Source organism: Sphaerodactylus townsendi, linkage group LG08, assembly GCF_021028975.2.
Source record: "Sphaerodactylus townsendi isolate TG3544 linkage group LG08, MPM_Stown_v2.3, whole genome shotgun sequence".
Classification (NCBI taxonomy): Eukaryota; Metazoa; Chordata; class Lepidosauria; order Squamata; family Sphaerodactylidae; genus Sphaerodactylus; species Sphaerodactylus townsendi.
In genome coordinates, this window is record NC_059432.1 from 63669287 (window position 1) to 63683929 (window position 14643).

General features: G+C 43.1%; 2 protein-coding genes across 6 annotated transcripts in view; both read left to right on the top strand.

The window, feature by feature from the left end:
• Positions 1-5450, top strand: part of BTRC (beta-transducin repeat containing E3 ubiquitin protein ligase) — a 153740-nt gene extending 148290 nt beyond the window's left edge. For all 5 annotated transcript variants that reach the window (XM_048505358.1, XM_048505361.1, XM_048505360.1 and 2 more), the window contains one exon: positions 244-5450. The gene's annotated coding sequence lies outside the window, so the exon portion shown is untranslated. The remainder of the gene's footprint in view (positions 1-243) is intronic.
• A 6369-nt stretch (positions 5451-11819) lies between these two features.
• Positions 11820-14643, top strand: part of LOC125438020 (solute carrier family 2, facilitated glucose transporter member 9-like) — a 32671-nt gene continuing 29847 nt past the window's right edge. The window contains exon 1 of the mRNA XM_048506154.1: positions 11820-12112. Coding sequence (XP_048362111.1) covers positions 12077-12112 — 36 coding nt within the window. The 5' untranslated portion in view covers positions 11820-12076. The remainder of the gene's footprint in view (positions 12113-14643) is intronic.

The following is a 14643-nucleotide window of genomic DNA, read 5'->3' on the forward strand; positions in this document are numbered from 1 at the left end:
CTAATAAAGGGGCTGGCTTTTGAAACTGTTCAAACAGTAGGGAATTAGGCAAAGAATTTGGAGGTGGGCAATTGCTGCTTTGGCTGGTGGACATATTAGAGTCTTCAACATCTGCTACATTTGTCTGGCTGTATGAATCTTGAATTTCTACACCAGCAAATAATCATATTTTCACTAGTTACAAGGTTCCATTTTCAAAGATGTGGATGAAGAACTGCTCTTCTTTTGTCTTCTCTCCCCCAGGACTCATTTAAGCTGCGATATTTAAATTATCTGCCAATGCCGGGGCAAAAGAATTATCCATGTAACAGATACTGCTGAAGAGAGAGGTTCTCAGACATACTTCTGGAACCAAGTTGGCATGCGGTTGATCTCGATCAAGGTCTTCACAGCACGGCTGACTGCTCAAGTGCTGCTATATCAGAAGATTTATTTTGTCTTTCCTGAATGACTGATGTGCTAAACTTCCCCCTTTGCACTCTTTCCCCTCTCCAATTCCCCTCTGTTGTCCTGAGTACACAGGTCCTATAAATATATCTAACATGTTACCAGGATTTCTTGCTTTGCTCTTAAGCAGTAAAATCATTGCCACCATTCATTCTGCTGGAAAAACCGCCTTGTGTTTCAGGTGAAGGGGAACAGCGGGCTGATGCCTTTGCTTTTTGGGATTTGTATAAAAGGCATCCCTGTTTAGCTGTAGAATGGCCTGAAACTTTACAAAACGGCCAAATTAATGCCAAATGAAGGCCCTGGTGGCCAGAAACCTGTTGGGAGGAAGTCATTATGAAGTCCAAACTTATTTCATAGAGACCTTTTGGAATAATTCCATCTGTACAAGGTGTTGGTTTGGTAGATACCACCAAGTGAAAGCTCTCTTTTGCCAAAGTTTACTGTTGCTTAAGAGGTGAGAGTTACTGGTGATATTAAACCCTTGAGATTGCAAGAAGTGTGTGGATAAAATGAGAAACGTTTCTCCATCAAGGGAGGGGGAGGGGTGTTCTGCAAAAATGTGGGTTTCTCTGTTGCCCTACAAAGCACTGGGTGCTAATTGTCCTTCCCTTTTGCCTCTCTCAAGTCCACTATGTTGCACCAGTACTCCTTATGCTCAGCATGAAAGCAGAGCTGGAAACCATCCTGGATGGTACCTTCCTCAGCACTGAATGAATGACTTGGTAATTCAGACTTTTCCTGCTTAGCTGTCTATATCTGTGTTCATGGGTTGACGTATGTGAATTACTTCTGTAGTCAGTTGCCAGGATCACTGTGGTGACTCCACATCTCAACCCACAGACTGCAAGGCAGATATACAGGGAAGGGACGGAGGAAAAGCGAGAGACAAGGGGAGCACAACAGGATGAGCAGCAAACCCATGGTACTAAGTAACTCTCATTACTTTAGGGAACACTTTAGAAAAGCTCTGATTTTCCAGGGGAAAAGTCAGGCCCTTTGTCACCTAGAATAGGGTTAGGAGTAATCGACAAAGATTTGCTTTATTATAAGAAAGAAGAGAGCTTTACTTCAAGCTGCTAGGCAGGCAGGTTCTGTCTGTGTCCTGTCATTATTCATTTGGGAGTAGCTGTTGTTCCAGTAGAATCCACATTTGGCAATTGAAACCACAGGCTTGGGAGGCTGGAAATTGTTGGGTACTTAGAATAAGTGGGCAGCTGGTCCTGTCCTCAACACTGGTTCGAAATGCCCCATCCAGAGATTTTCAATCGATCTATGAGCCAGGGATATATTATCACCAAAGGCATAGAGTCAGGGGCATTTCTTCTCTGAACAGAAATATTACTGCTGATCTGCTTTTTGTCTAATTTTTAAGCCTCGATCACCATGATTAGGAAATTCTGAGCTGCAGGTAGGAAATTGTTCAGCTCCTCAGTGGGTGGGAAATTTTGCTGTGGTCATTTTGCAATTCCTTGCATAGCAAGAATGAAAAAGAGATGCAGAATTTTCAGTGTATTATTCTCCATTACGATCAGTGGCTCTCTCTCTCTTTCTCCTTTAACATTGCTTAATCACTATTCCCTTGAGCCCTGTGCCTACAAAGCTTGCAGCGTTGGCTGTATATGTGGAACAAGACTGCCGATCTGCTACAGCCGGAGCATCATCAAGTTATTCTCTTGCTTTCAACCAGAACTGTGAGACCACAGTGTTTTCCACCCTCAATGCTACAGACCATTGATTAGCATTTTTTTTTAATGGTGACTCCGACATGACTTTTGATTGGCTGAGTTATGTGGAGCTGGAGGGTCAGAAAAAAGGCTGTGCCCTGGTCGGGGCAGCTCTTCCTTGGCTGATGTTGCCCTGCTTTGCTGCTGTTCTCAAACCATCTAGCACTGAACTTTTAAAAACAAACATGGTACCCAAAAATGAATTATAGTGCACAGAACACATTCTTAAGGGAGAAGTAGCAAGATTTAGCTATAAAGTATTTCAAAGGAAAAAGTTGGTAGTGTTTTTTTCCTTCTGATAGACAAATAGGCTGCCACAAAGCAAAGGCCTTCCCTCACTACCTGCTTGAGTTGCATGACCTTGAAGGGAATTTTGACGTTTACAGCCTTCATTCTATTGCATCTTCAACCATTTGGGAGAGGTTTGATGTTCGTCTGAAGAGGTTCTAAATTTTTGACTATGCATGTGGATGTTTTCTGGATGAATAATTCCCAGTGGGATCTGAAATCAAAGCAGAAAAAGGGAAATTGAATGGTTGTGATGGTTCTTTAAAAGGTCTGTGAGCCAGGGTTAGAACCCTAGCATCTTCCTTTGTAATGAAATGCTAACTTGAAGCTGCTGCTTTCGAAAATCAGCTGTGTTTCTGTCACGCTTTGGAGCAGAGAGCACCGCAAGGAGGTTTTCAGAGGTGGAAGATCTGTTCACTAGAAGAGATCCCTGTTACAAGAAGATATATATCTAGCACCAGGGCAGTTGGCTAATTTAAAGTATATTCATAGGGTGTGGGTACGCAAAGAGATGTGTCATATAGGAAGTCCCTTCAGGAATACCTGCTGAGTCACTTTCACTGTACTTATTTAAGCTTCTAAGCAAGCACGAAGGCGTGATGTCAATTACCAGACTTGTATGTGAATCTGAAGATGGAGATGAGAACCCATTGCTGCTGAAAAAAATCCTGTATGTAACTCTGTAGGGCAAAGTGAGGAGGCAGGATATTTCTGTTCCCCTGCCTGCTCCTTTCTTTGATCTCCCTTATGTAATTCTGCCTGTTTGAGCCCATGTGAGTGGCAGGTACTCTGGCATCTCTTGACAGGAGGCCCTTTCGGTCTTGGGGGTTTCCTCCCTCCAGGCCAGGCTCAGACATATCCAGCAGTTAACAGTGTTAATAAAGACAGAACTGTGTGCATATTATTTTCTGTTATTAACCCATTCGAGAGAGAAGATATTCTCTACAAGATTTGAAGAATGTTCAAAGGTTTCCAGTAGCTATCCAGATTGCATGTCTCCCATTTAGTGTATCCCTCTTTCTCTAAAGGAAGATCTGGGAAAGTCCCTTAAGTACCTGCACTCCCGTGTCTTCCTAAGCGGCATGTGTGGTGCAGTGCTGAGTTGTGATCCAGTTTACATCCTTACCCTTGGTCAAATGGTTAAGCAGTTTCCTTTCCTGATACAGAAGAGATCTCTATAACAGCTTTCTACTTCTTTGTTCTCCAGATTTCACTTCTGGATGAACCTCTTTCACATAAAATAGATCCTACATATCCTACCAAGAGTGAACTTACTGTGGCCTTGGAAGTAATACTCACTGCGGGTCACTTTGCACAATTTAAATGCTGCATACTTGGAGGTGCATTTTCTGAAAGCAACGTGCATCTGTCGTTAGGTCCATTTTGACTCCCTTCTCATTTATAGCTTGGTTTTTGGTATGAAGCACCAGTGTAGCCTCTTCATAGGTCTCCCTGATGGAAGCTACAATTGATCAGTTACTCTTTCTGTCTGCCTCTTCAACTCAGCTTTCTTCAGGGTTTTGTATTATCATTCATCTTAAGCATCCTGCTGGAGAGATGGCAGACACATACACAATACCCCACATACCTACACAGCTATGCAACATGCAATGAGGCTATAGCTCAGTTGAATTCCGATTCTTTGCAGTAGCCGTGATCGTATCAGGATTTGTAATTGCATATTAGTGACTCTTCAGTAATGGGAGGTGTGCTTAGGATTTGGGGCCTTGGAGAAATTCACACCGATTGCAAGCAGCAGAGCATTATATAGATCCAGTTCCCACAGAAGTCACTAGTTCACGATTCTAAAGTCGCCATAAACTTATCTCAAATCACCTTTCTAGGGTCAGGGACATTTGTTCTGGAATACTGCACAGCTTTCCTGGTGACGATATGAGTGGTCTATTATTTTCTAGGTCTTCTCATGTGCATACACAATTTAAATTCGGTGCTCGAAATAAATACAGATCAATAAAGTATACACACATTTTCTTCATTTGTTTCAATTGGCATGCTTTATTCTGAACATGGATTTGAGTTTCTGCATAAACGTTTGGTGAGGAATGACGGGATAACAAAGGGAAAGTGCAGACTGAGGTGCCGAATGGGAGAGAATAAATCGAGTGCCAACAAGTCAGACTGCAGGAAACTGAAGCTCCTCTTTTTGACTGGGTAATTTCACAGCGCTTCCTGCCAGTTTTCAAACGTATGTTTTGCTTTTAAAAGGGGGAGCAGGAGCTGAGATCCTCAGGAACCCAAAACACCAATATTTGTGCACACAGATTTACAGAAAATATGAGGACCTGAGTAGATGGTTCCGTTAGAAGGCTGAACATCTTAAATTGCTGCTTAACAACCAATTTTTTGTTCTTCAGGTGTCACAGCTGCCTTTACTGGTGAGCAAAGAGCTCTCCTTAGTTCTGTGGAATTAAAAGAATGGTTGCAAATCTTCACTGACCAAATGATGGGTTCTGGTTGAACAGGGAAAGGACCAGGAAGGCCTGGTCCGTGTGACACAGGAGGCTGCCTTGCTTGAATGGTGCTCAAAATGTAATAATGCACCATTCTAAAGAGGAATTTTTGTAACACATTTGGAAAGGATGCAACTTTTATCTAAAATCTTGCAAAACATAATTAGCACCTGGTGACAGTTTTCCTAATCTAGTAGCATGTTGCTCTTCGAAAGTACATCAGGTCGATAACATGCCTATTGCAATTGTAAGTTTCTCAGAGAACTGTGGGCAAAAAAGGTTAGGAAGTACTAAGCATATGATCTCTGAAATTTTATTTGTAACTGCTCTCTCTGTTCTCTAGATCCTTAAAAGTAACTGAGTGCATTGGAATTTTTGTGATTACATTCTGGTGATGTGTAGCTGATGTACTAATGTTCAGTTGAGCTAGGATCATGGTAACAAGTGTGGTTTTTTATTATTTTAACTGTTGAGAAATAACTTAAAATATAAATATAAGATTAAGATGTGAACCCAATAAGTGTTTTGATTTCTTGAATTTGGAATGAAAATCTCATTTCCCAGGCATTCTGGCAAGGAACGAATTAGTGCAGAAGCACAACTCTTATCTAGCTAAGTCTGTTAGCTGTCATCCTTTCATACCGAGACAGAGCTTGCATATTTTGTACAAAGTTTTGTTTAGTCATGTTAGCTTCCAGCTGAGAGCCCTGTAAATTGATCAGATGCACCTGAGCACAGGCAAAGCACGAATCCAGACAGATGAATCCAGAAATATACACATAGGATAAAAAGTACAAACTTTGCGTTAGAAGTTACTCTCAGTGTTTAATGATGATGGTCAGAAGAAGATGGGCGCTAAAATAATTCAGATGTGATGTTATTTAATTCGATTTACACTTGAATTCAGAGTGCATTCAGCTCTTATCTAACCTTTGTCAAGTTAGTGTTCTTTGTGACTTGAAAGCTTCCTCCTTTGCCAGCACACTTTGTCCATTGAAAGGTATGATCCAAATTAATAAAAAGGAAATTGATCTAATACAGCAAAAAATTATGGCAAAACAATGTAGGTGAATTGAATTTGTCCCAGTTTTGGAGATGCGAGGAAAGAGGCCAGAGATGTCCTTTGACTTCTCTCTTTTTCATTGGAACTTTCTGAAGGGGAAAAAAAAACACCAGGAAAAGCTTTAGATATTTTTGGGGAGAGTAGCATCTCTGTTATGCTATAGGCATTGTCTGTACCTTACTCTGGAAAAACCCCTGCAAATTGCTCAGTGGATTAACATTTATTTAAGAGAATTGGGGGCAGGGGAGCAAGAGTCAAAGGCTGAGAGTGGGGAAATGTATATATTCCAGTTTGATATCTTACTAGATTCGCTGCTGAAATTGGATTTCCAGGATCTGAGACACTTTACGTGATCCACTGTCACACAAGTGACATGGTTGAGCAGATTATCTGGTGGAAATTACCTATTGTGGTCAACCTCCACTTCAGTTGGTTGGTTGGTTGGCATTTCAGCAAGAAGCTGAGTGATAAGGAGAAACAGAAAGGATGTCTACAGCCCAGAAACCCCACAACACTCTGGTGTCTAAATCGTAAAGGTGTTAAGGGGGCTATCCTGAATATCAGCATACCTGACACACTGCGCCAGGTAAAACAGCTTAGTATTCCAGACTAGGCAATAAGTTGTTCCTTTTGCAGTAGGCCCTTTGGCCACACTGTAATGCGACAGCCTTCTTCCAATTGTCCAGGGTCCCAACAGCCTTCCCAACATTCTGAAAAGCTCATGGCTTGATTTTGTAAATTGATCTGCACCAAATAGTGGAAAGTCCTTTGGCCTCACGGACTGTCAGAACTCTACATTAGAATTATGGGTAGGTTTCAAAAATGTTGCCAAAAATGGTTTTCTGTATGGAGGTGGGGGAATGTTCACAAGAGGATGGAATAAAGACTCTGGACCACAATCTCATATCATGTAGTTTTATTAATTTCATAGATGCAAATTATAATCTTGTGAGTTGCTACAGACTGAAGATATGCATTGGTTGGTGGCTGTCTTCACCATAGACCAGCAGCATGAGAAAACCGTGGCTATGATACTGAAATATAAAACTACTGCCTTTTGAGCATGGAATATTACATTGGTGTTATCCAATCGGGCAGGAAAAATAAATTAAATACCTCTTGTGAAATTGGTCATACATGCAGGTTGGAAATTTAGGCCTATTATGAATGATGATCTGGGGCCAGAACAGCAATGATATGGAACTGATGTTCAGAGGATACGGCACACATTTTGCTATACAGCAGCCTGATATGTGCTACAAGTTAAATTTTGTGGGATAGCAATGAATGTTCCAGTTTGGCAGAATGCCCTGTTTCTTCTCCCCGCCCCCCGCTCCAAAGTCTGTTAATCTTTCATACCTAAAGAGTGAAGAACATCAGGGGAGGGGAGGGGGAAGCTGCACGGCGTGAAGAAAAGAGCGTTCCTTTGTTCATGTGGATTTTCAGTCTTGTGCCTTGCTGCCTACACTGTAAAGTCAAGCTGGTGCCCAAATCACCACCATCTCCCAGAAGGAAATTTCAGCCTTTAACAGTGGCTTCCTCTTTTCCTAGCCTACAAGCTTTTCTTTCTCCTTGCCTGAGCAGTTTCTTTCTAGCTCTGCAGGTCTTCATAGCTCTGAATGTTGCATAGCCTGCTAGTCCCCACTGGGACCAGTAAAGTGTGCAACAGCCTTTGACTTGAGGTAAAAAGAAGGGTTGGGAGGGTATCCCTAAAATCTCATGACCTTAAAATGTCATGAGTGGGGGGGAAGGGGGTTATATGTATGTGATTTTGTATTTTAAAAATATGAGTTTATGTCAGGAGATGTGCAGAATGCATTTAATCTCATCTATCCAAGGTATCCTTTGCATGCATGTGCAGGTCTCCCTTCTACCACTGGTTGGTGACATTCTCTTATCACAACCCAGATCTTAACTTTGCACAGATAGGTTCCTAGATCTGAAGATGCATCAGTCAGAGCCTGTGTTTTGTGGCGGTTACAGTGTCAGACTAGGATTTGGGAGACCCAAGTCTGAATCCTCTCCCTGCCATGGAAGCTTTCTGAGTGGTCTTGGGTTAGGGTTAGGACAAACTTTTCTCATACGATTGTTAGGATAAAAGGGAGAAGAGGAAAACAGTGCAAGCCACTTAGGGCCCCACTGAGGAGAAAGGCAGGTCATGAAGTAAATGAATAAGTAAACCAGAGTTCACCAACAGGCCATTAGGAAGTAGGCACATATGCCCCTATGACGGAGCAAGCTATTTAGAATAATGAGCTGGTCAGAAATATTTGACACCGGAAGATCTTCAATAACAGGAAATGTGGATTGTAACATAATAACACTGACGAGGTGGTTGACCAAGTCGAATGTTGCTGTGATATTTAATAATAACAGCAATGTGGTCCTGCCTTGGCCCAGGAGTCTCCAGAGGTCATCCACGAGGGCAGTGAGAGCCACTTCTATCCCATGGGCAGTGCAGAAACTGGATTGGAATGGGTCTAGGGTTGATGATACCGCCAGATACATCTGGAGCTACTCAGCAACCACTCTCAATTACCTTACCCAGAAAAGGTAGATTAGAAACTGGGGGGTAATTGGCTAGATCTAATGATGGCTTTTTAAAGTCTCAGTACGGCCTCCTTTAAACTGCTGGTAAAACTTACAGTACTGAGGGAGTGATTAACAATTTCCCCCATTTTCTCCCTGTCAGTTTTCACTAACCAGGAAGGGCAGGGAGGGATCTAGCACACAGGATTCTGTCCACATTGTCCTGAGAGAGGCAGCTGAATTGGTCCAATTGATGGCCTCTAGTTTACTTACGGTATGAAAGCTGGCAGGAAGATCCTGGTGGAGAGACAAGGTCTTATCCAGAAAATAACTTGCAAAATCATCACAGCTAAATTCTAAACAATTGTGCTGGACGCAAGCTTGTAGACACGATGCTAGGTGCAAAATAATCTTTTTTCACAGCTTTTACCACCACCTCATAGGGTTTCATACAGATCCTATAAGATGTGCTTGCTTCTTCGGCACAAGTCTTCCTCCAGTCTCACTCTTGCTGTCTGAGCTCCCATTTCCTCCTCAGCTCCATGGTGTACCATAGTGCTGGTTTGGCACAGGGACACAGAGGGCATCAGGGCATGATCTCGTGGAGAGCTGATTGTTCCAGTCCTCTCTCAGCTCATCCGGTAAATCGGTGGAAGGCGCTGGATCCCGCAGAGCATTCCAGAAACTGATTGGATCCATAAGTCTCTGCAGGTGAGTATTAATCAGCTTGCCACCCAAACAGGAGGGCATGGGATGCTCAGGCAGACCTTTAGGGCGTGGTGGTCTGACAATGGCACTGGAATTTGTAACCAGACCCACACCTATTCCTGTCTCCAAAATTAAATCCAGGGTATAGTCTGCTATATGTGTAGAACCTGAAAAAACTTGGGAGAGTCCCAGTGCCATCATGGAAGACGCCCGGTCAAAGGCTTGCTTGGAGGCAGCACAGCACATGGATGTTGAATTTCCCCAGAACCAATAGTCTGGGGCAGGGGTCTGCAACTTGTGGCTCTCCAGATGGTCATGGACTACAATTCCCATCAGCCCATGCCAATTGGCCATGCAGACAGGGGCTGATGGGATTTGTATCCATGAACATCTGGAGAGCCACAGGTTGCAGACCCCTCTGGGGAATTCCAAGGCCCAGCCTGCCACCACTTCCGACTGCTTCGACAGGGTATCGGCCAGCGCGTTAGACAGACCGTACACCAGTCAGATAGTCATTCTCTCCTCAGTGTTCCACACCAAGCCAACACACTCAATACCTGGTATTTCTGGAGTAGGGAGAGCTCTGCTGGAGAAAGCCTCCCCAATAAGTATAGTCACCTCGCCCAGGTCTCGGCCACACAAGCCAGATCCACATTTTGCTCTAAAAAGAAATCGTATAGAGGTCTGGTCTTATTAATGGATCTGGCTTTGCACAGCATCAGTGACAGAGAAAGGTAAATAACCCTCGCCTCTTCATCAGCATGCTTTGGGGTGGGACAGAGACTGGAAGGACACCAAGCATGTCTACATCTCTGTGACCTTTCTATACTTACTCCTCCCACCGTCATACCTCCTACAACTTGAGAACTGTGATTTCTGACCCAGAGGGGGCCTCCTCCATAGTCCCCTTAGCTGTCATCTTCAAGCTCATCCCCCTCCTGCATCCAACTAAAACGACTACCCCTCAATCCCCACCAAAAACACAGATGAAGAATAGTAATAAAATATTGGTTGTAGAAAGAAACTCCCATTCTCCCACAAACCCAGGAATCATAGGTGATCCACCCCAATCAGATTCCTATAAGGAGTTGATGGCGTATTTCCACCAAGAGCCCCTGTGTCCAAATAATCCTGATTGAAGATGGGGGTGCTTAAGCATTTCTCCCCACATGTGTTAGGAAGTAAGAGCTTTTTAAAAAACAAAACACCTGCATACAGCACAGGAAACTTTCTGCCATAAGTTGGCTGTGACTTAACAGCACTTCACACACACTCAGATGCCACAGTTTCTTCAGATCATGTATTACTCAGGCAGAACCAAGCAAGACTCCTAAGGAGCCAAACAATAAAATTATCCTATTTTGTTCAGGGAACGGTGAGCTATTATATCAGGAGGAAATGTGAGGCAACTAGTTTTCTGAAGTTGCTGTCTGAAGAGGGAGTTCCATCCTGAAGGAGCCGTGGTCTCCAAGGGCAAAGGATTGTGTGAGCGGAAGAACAATGGGTCTGTTGTATAAAATATTTGCTCATCTAATAAATATACTGCATGTTCAAAGACAATTCAGGATCCACAGTTAAAGCTACATCCTTCTGGTTTTTTGTTTTTTTTAGTTGTTACTGTTTTTCTTGTGTGTGTGTGTGTGTACCCTCAAGTCAATGCTGATTGATGGCAAATCCATGCAGTTTTCAAGGCAAGAGAGGTTTGAAGGTGGTTTGCCATTGGCTGCCTCCACATCAGTGTCATGACTCAGGTGACCCTTGGAGGTTACACATGTAAATATTAACCAGGGCTGACCCTTCTTACACCCTGCTGTGGGGGATCCTAAATCAGAAACCATTCTTATGATACCTATTCTGACCTTTGTGGCAAGAGTATTAAATTCCTCCTTGTGCTCATTAAAACTCCTTGTATTCGCTGTCTACCTCTCTGTCAGGAATCATTCCATTCTGCCCCACTGACTTTGCAAACATCACAGGGTAGCTTCAGTACCAATGGCATAGTGCCAGGGGGGTGGGGGTGGGGCGACACACTGGGCACACTCCATGGCAGGGGCATTGCAGGGTGGTACAGGGCGGACAGGGGCATGGAGAGGTTCAGGGCGCGATAGTGCACCGGTGCAGTTTCCCCTCACTCCGCCCGTGCTCAGCACCTCTGTACTCAGTGAATCTGACAATGGGGCCAGCATGCCAGTAAGAGAATACAGACCCGTGAGGCCTCCCAACACATTTTATCTAGTCCTGTTTAGAACAGGAATTTGATGCTTGAGCTCTACAAAATACCTCATTGTCATTTGGTTTTGCGTTGGACATGTTTAAACCGCCAAAGCCACAGGAACCTCAACTTCAGCCATTGTACAAATACAAAGAGAGTTAATCATGCCTAGGGCAGTTGCCTGAGCCGGAAGGCCCTAGCGTCTCCAGATCTTGTTCATGTATCTTTTTGTCAAAAGGCTGAAGTGAATCACATTAACCATCATGTGATTGCATGCTGCTTCAAAAGGCTTAACGAAGGAGAGCCTTCCTCCGCCCCCTGCTACTTTCTTCCCTTACCCCCCTCCTTCTCCTTTTCTGGCTGGGTCCCAATGCCAGTGGCTCTTTAAAAAACTTTGTTCATCATTTTATGAAGCCTGACAAATTACCACCTCTCCCTATCTTGGCACTCTCCAGGGGGTATTATAAAATCAAGCACTATTTTATTTTGTTTCCAGAAACTTTCTTCTCTCTCCCTCCTGAGACAGTCCACTCATGGGTCACTGAAATCAGCAAGCACACCACAAACAAGCTGCTTCACTTTTTTTGCCTCATACTATCTGGACATAAGAGAAAACGGGTCACCTTTCCAAATGGATGACACACCGTGGCACGGGAAGATGACCGGGGTAAGTAATTTCTGGAGCCTTCAATGTACCTCAGATCTATTTCCATCCAGCCTGCCGTGCTACTGTGCCTGGCATTCCTCAAGAGATTAGTCAGGAATTTAATTGCACACGACTTGAGGACACTGGCAAGAGCTGTATTCTCAGCTACTGGGCTTTGGGTTGTTTGGAGTGACAGTTTCCTGCTCTCTTAGATCTGGGGTTTGACAAAGCTATCTGGGGCAAAGGAGGGCTATTTTGAATCCAGGTGGACTTCTGAAAAAGTCTTTTCAGCTGCAGATGTGCATCACCCATGCTGCTGGGTAGACCTTTTAGTAAACATTGCTGCAACTGTGGTGCGTTACAAGCCTCATTTCACTCAGCCTGTTGCATGTTTTCTATTATGGAAATTGGGCTTAAAGATGGCCAATCTTGCTCCTTCTATGTTTGCCATCCAAAACATTTTTGTTTGTCATTGGACTTTGTAATGTTTCTTTTAACATTCTTTTTTTCTTTTGCTCGGCAGTGGTTTCTTTTTAATTTGCACATATTTGTAAGGATTTGTGGTATACCAATGAGAAACTACTGGGGTAGGGGCAGTGGTGGGATTCAAATACCGGTAATTTAACAACTGGTTCTGGTGGTGGGATTCAAATAATTTAACAACTGGTTGTATACAAGCACCATTTTAACAACCGGTTCTGACGAAGTGGTGCGAACCGGCTGAATCCCACCACTGGGTAGGGGGGTCCGTTCAGAAGAGCAACCCAAATTTCTTCCTTTCCCCCAAGAAGGTTAAACTTGCATATCTTCTCTGAGAAAAGTCCTGGACTCCAAATGATTCATAATCCAGCACATCAGGGAAGTAAAGCTGGACAGGTTCCAGTTTGAATGAGCAAGTTCCATTTAGCCTGGAATGCTGATAGCCCTGGTTTATATAGCTCAAAAGGGAGAGGGTACATTATCCATCTCCCACTGATTGCAAGCAAGATTAAATTCCCTGCAATAAGATGCATCATGGCAAATTTTTGTTTGTGCAAACAAAGCTTGCATGTTGTGCTTACATCATGCGGCCCTTGTGCATGAAAAGTGTTGGAAAGTTTCCCGGTATAGAAACCATGTCTAACTCTTACTTGCTGTGATGTAGAAGCCTGGTTTTTTTTCTCTGCAGACTGAGATTGCAAAACATAGCGTCTGATTGGAAGTTTCCCAAATTGACAAGCGTTCAGTCATACTCTGCCCATAGAGTTGTCAACTTCCAGGCGGGGCCTGGAGATTTCTTGGAATTACATCTGAACTCCAGATTTCAGATGTTAGTTTCCCTAGAGAAAATGACTGCTTCAGAGGGTGGATTCTACAGCATTATATTCTGCTGAGGTCCCTCCCCACTTGAAGTTCAACTTTCCCCAGGTTCCATGCTCAAATCGCTAGGAATTTCTCAACCTGGAATTTAAAACCATATCCACATATGAAGGGAGCATACAAGCCATGCTCGTGCTGTTATGATCCAAAAGGTTGTCTTGAATGCACGGCATGTAAACTTTAGGTTAGCTTCCTGAATACCAGTCTTCTTTGTTTTATTTACGGGCATTTTGTGTTGTCCATAGTAATACCTGTTTAACAAAGTCCCCCTCCCCCCAACGCAGTTGGGTGAGACGACTGCTTCCTCCTTGCAATCATGCACATCAGCTCTGAATTTCTTTATGCCTGACGTGTTTAAGAATGTCTCCTCTCATTTTTCTTACACGAACAAAATTGTAACTGAAATGGTTTTAATCATTTCCCTAAACCACCTGATTACAAGGCTCCACTTGAACTTAGTTTTTCTTTTAAATTGAATGTAGAATTTTCTTTGCAAGAGACTGTTTTTTAAAATTCCACAGTGAAATGCTGAAAGCAAGACTTATTTTTAGCCTTCCTGATGAGAATAATTACAAATGCCTGAACCAGATTACTACTCACATTAGTACTAATCTAAATGCTGCCCCATTCCTCAGTTTTTTACCATCTAAACTAGCATTATGGATTAAATTATAAGCATGCCATTTCTGTGTTCATATTCATATTTTACTTGTTATACCTCTGTTTCTATACGCTATCCATTTAAGAGTACTTTTTAGTTTTGCCCTTAGCTATTCAAGATGTTTGACCCTTGCCTACATAAGACTCTACACTTGTCCCCTATGCTTATTTATTTACTGTTTAGATTACTTATCTGCCATCAGTCTATTTCTGAATGTGTAAATATGTTATTCTTTAGGGGTTGGGTGGTAAGGTTCATAGGAAAAGGGTAGAGCATCTATATCTGTCTCCAAATACCATTATTTTGTGCTGTATCCAGTGAACTGTAGCCTACCAGGGCCTAAATAAGCAAACTGGGCCTATGATTCCTGAGATCTGGCCTGCACCCAGTTTCTCTAGACCAAAGTTGCATTGTAGAAGGCACCTCACTGGCAGAGCACCAGGAAAACCATATATTTCTGGTGGTTCCTAGAACAGACTGGGGCCATTTCCAGGTTTTCCCTGCAAATTAGTTAATGCTGTTGGCCAACAAT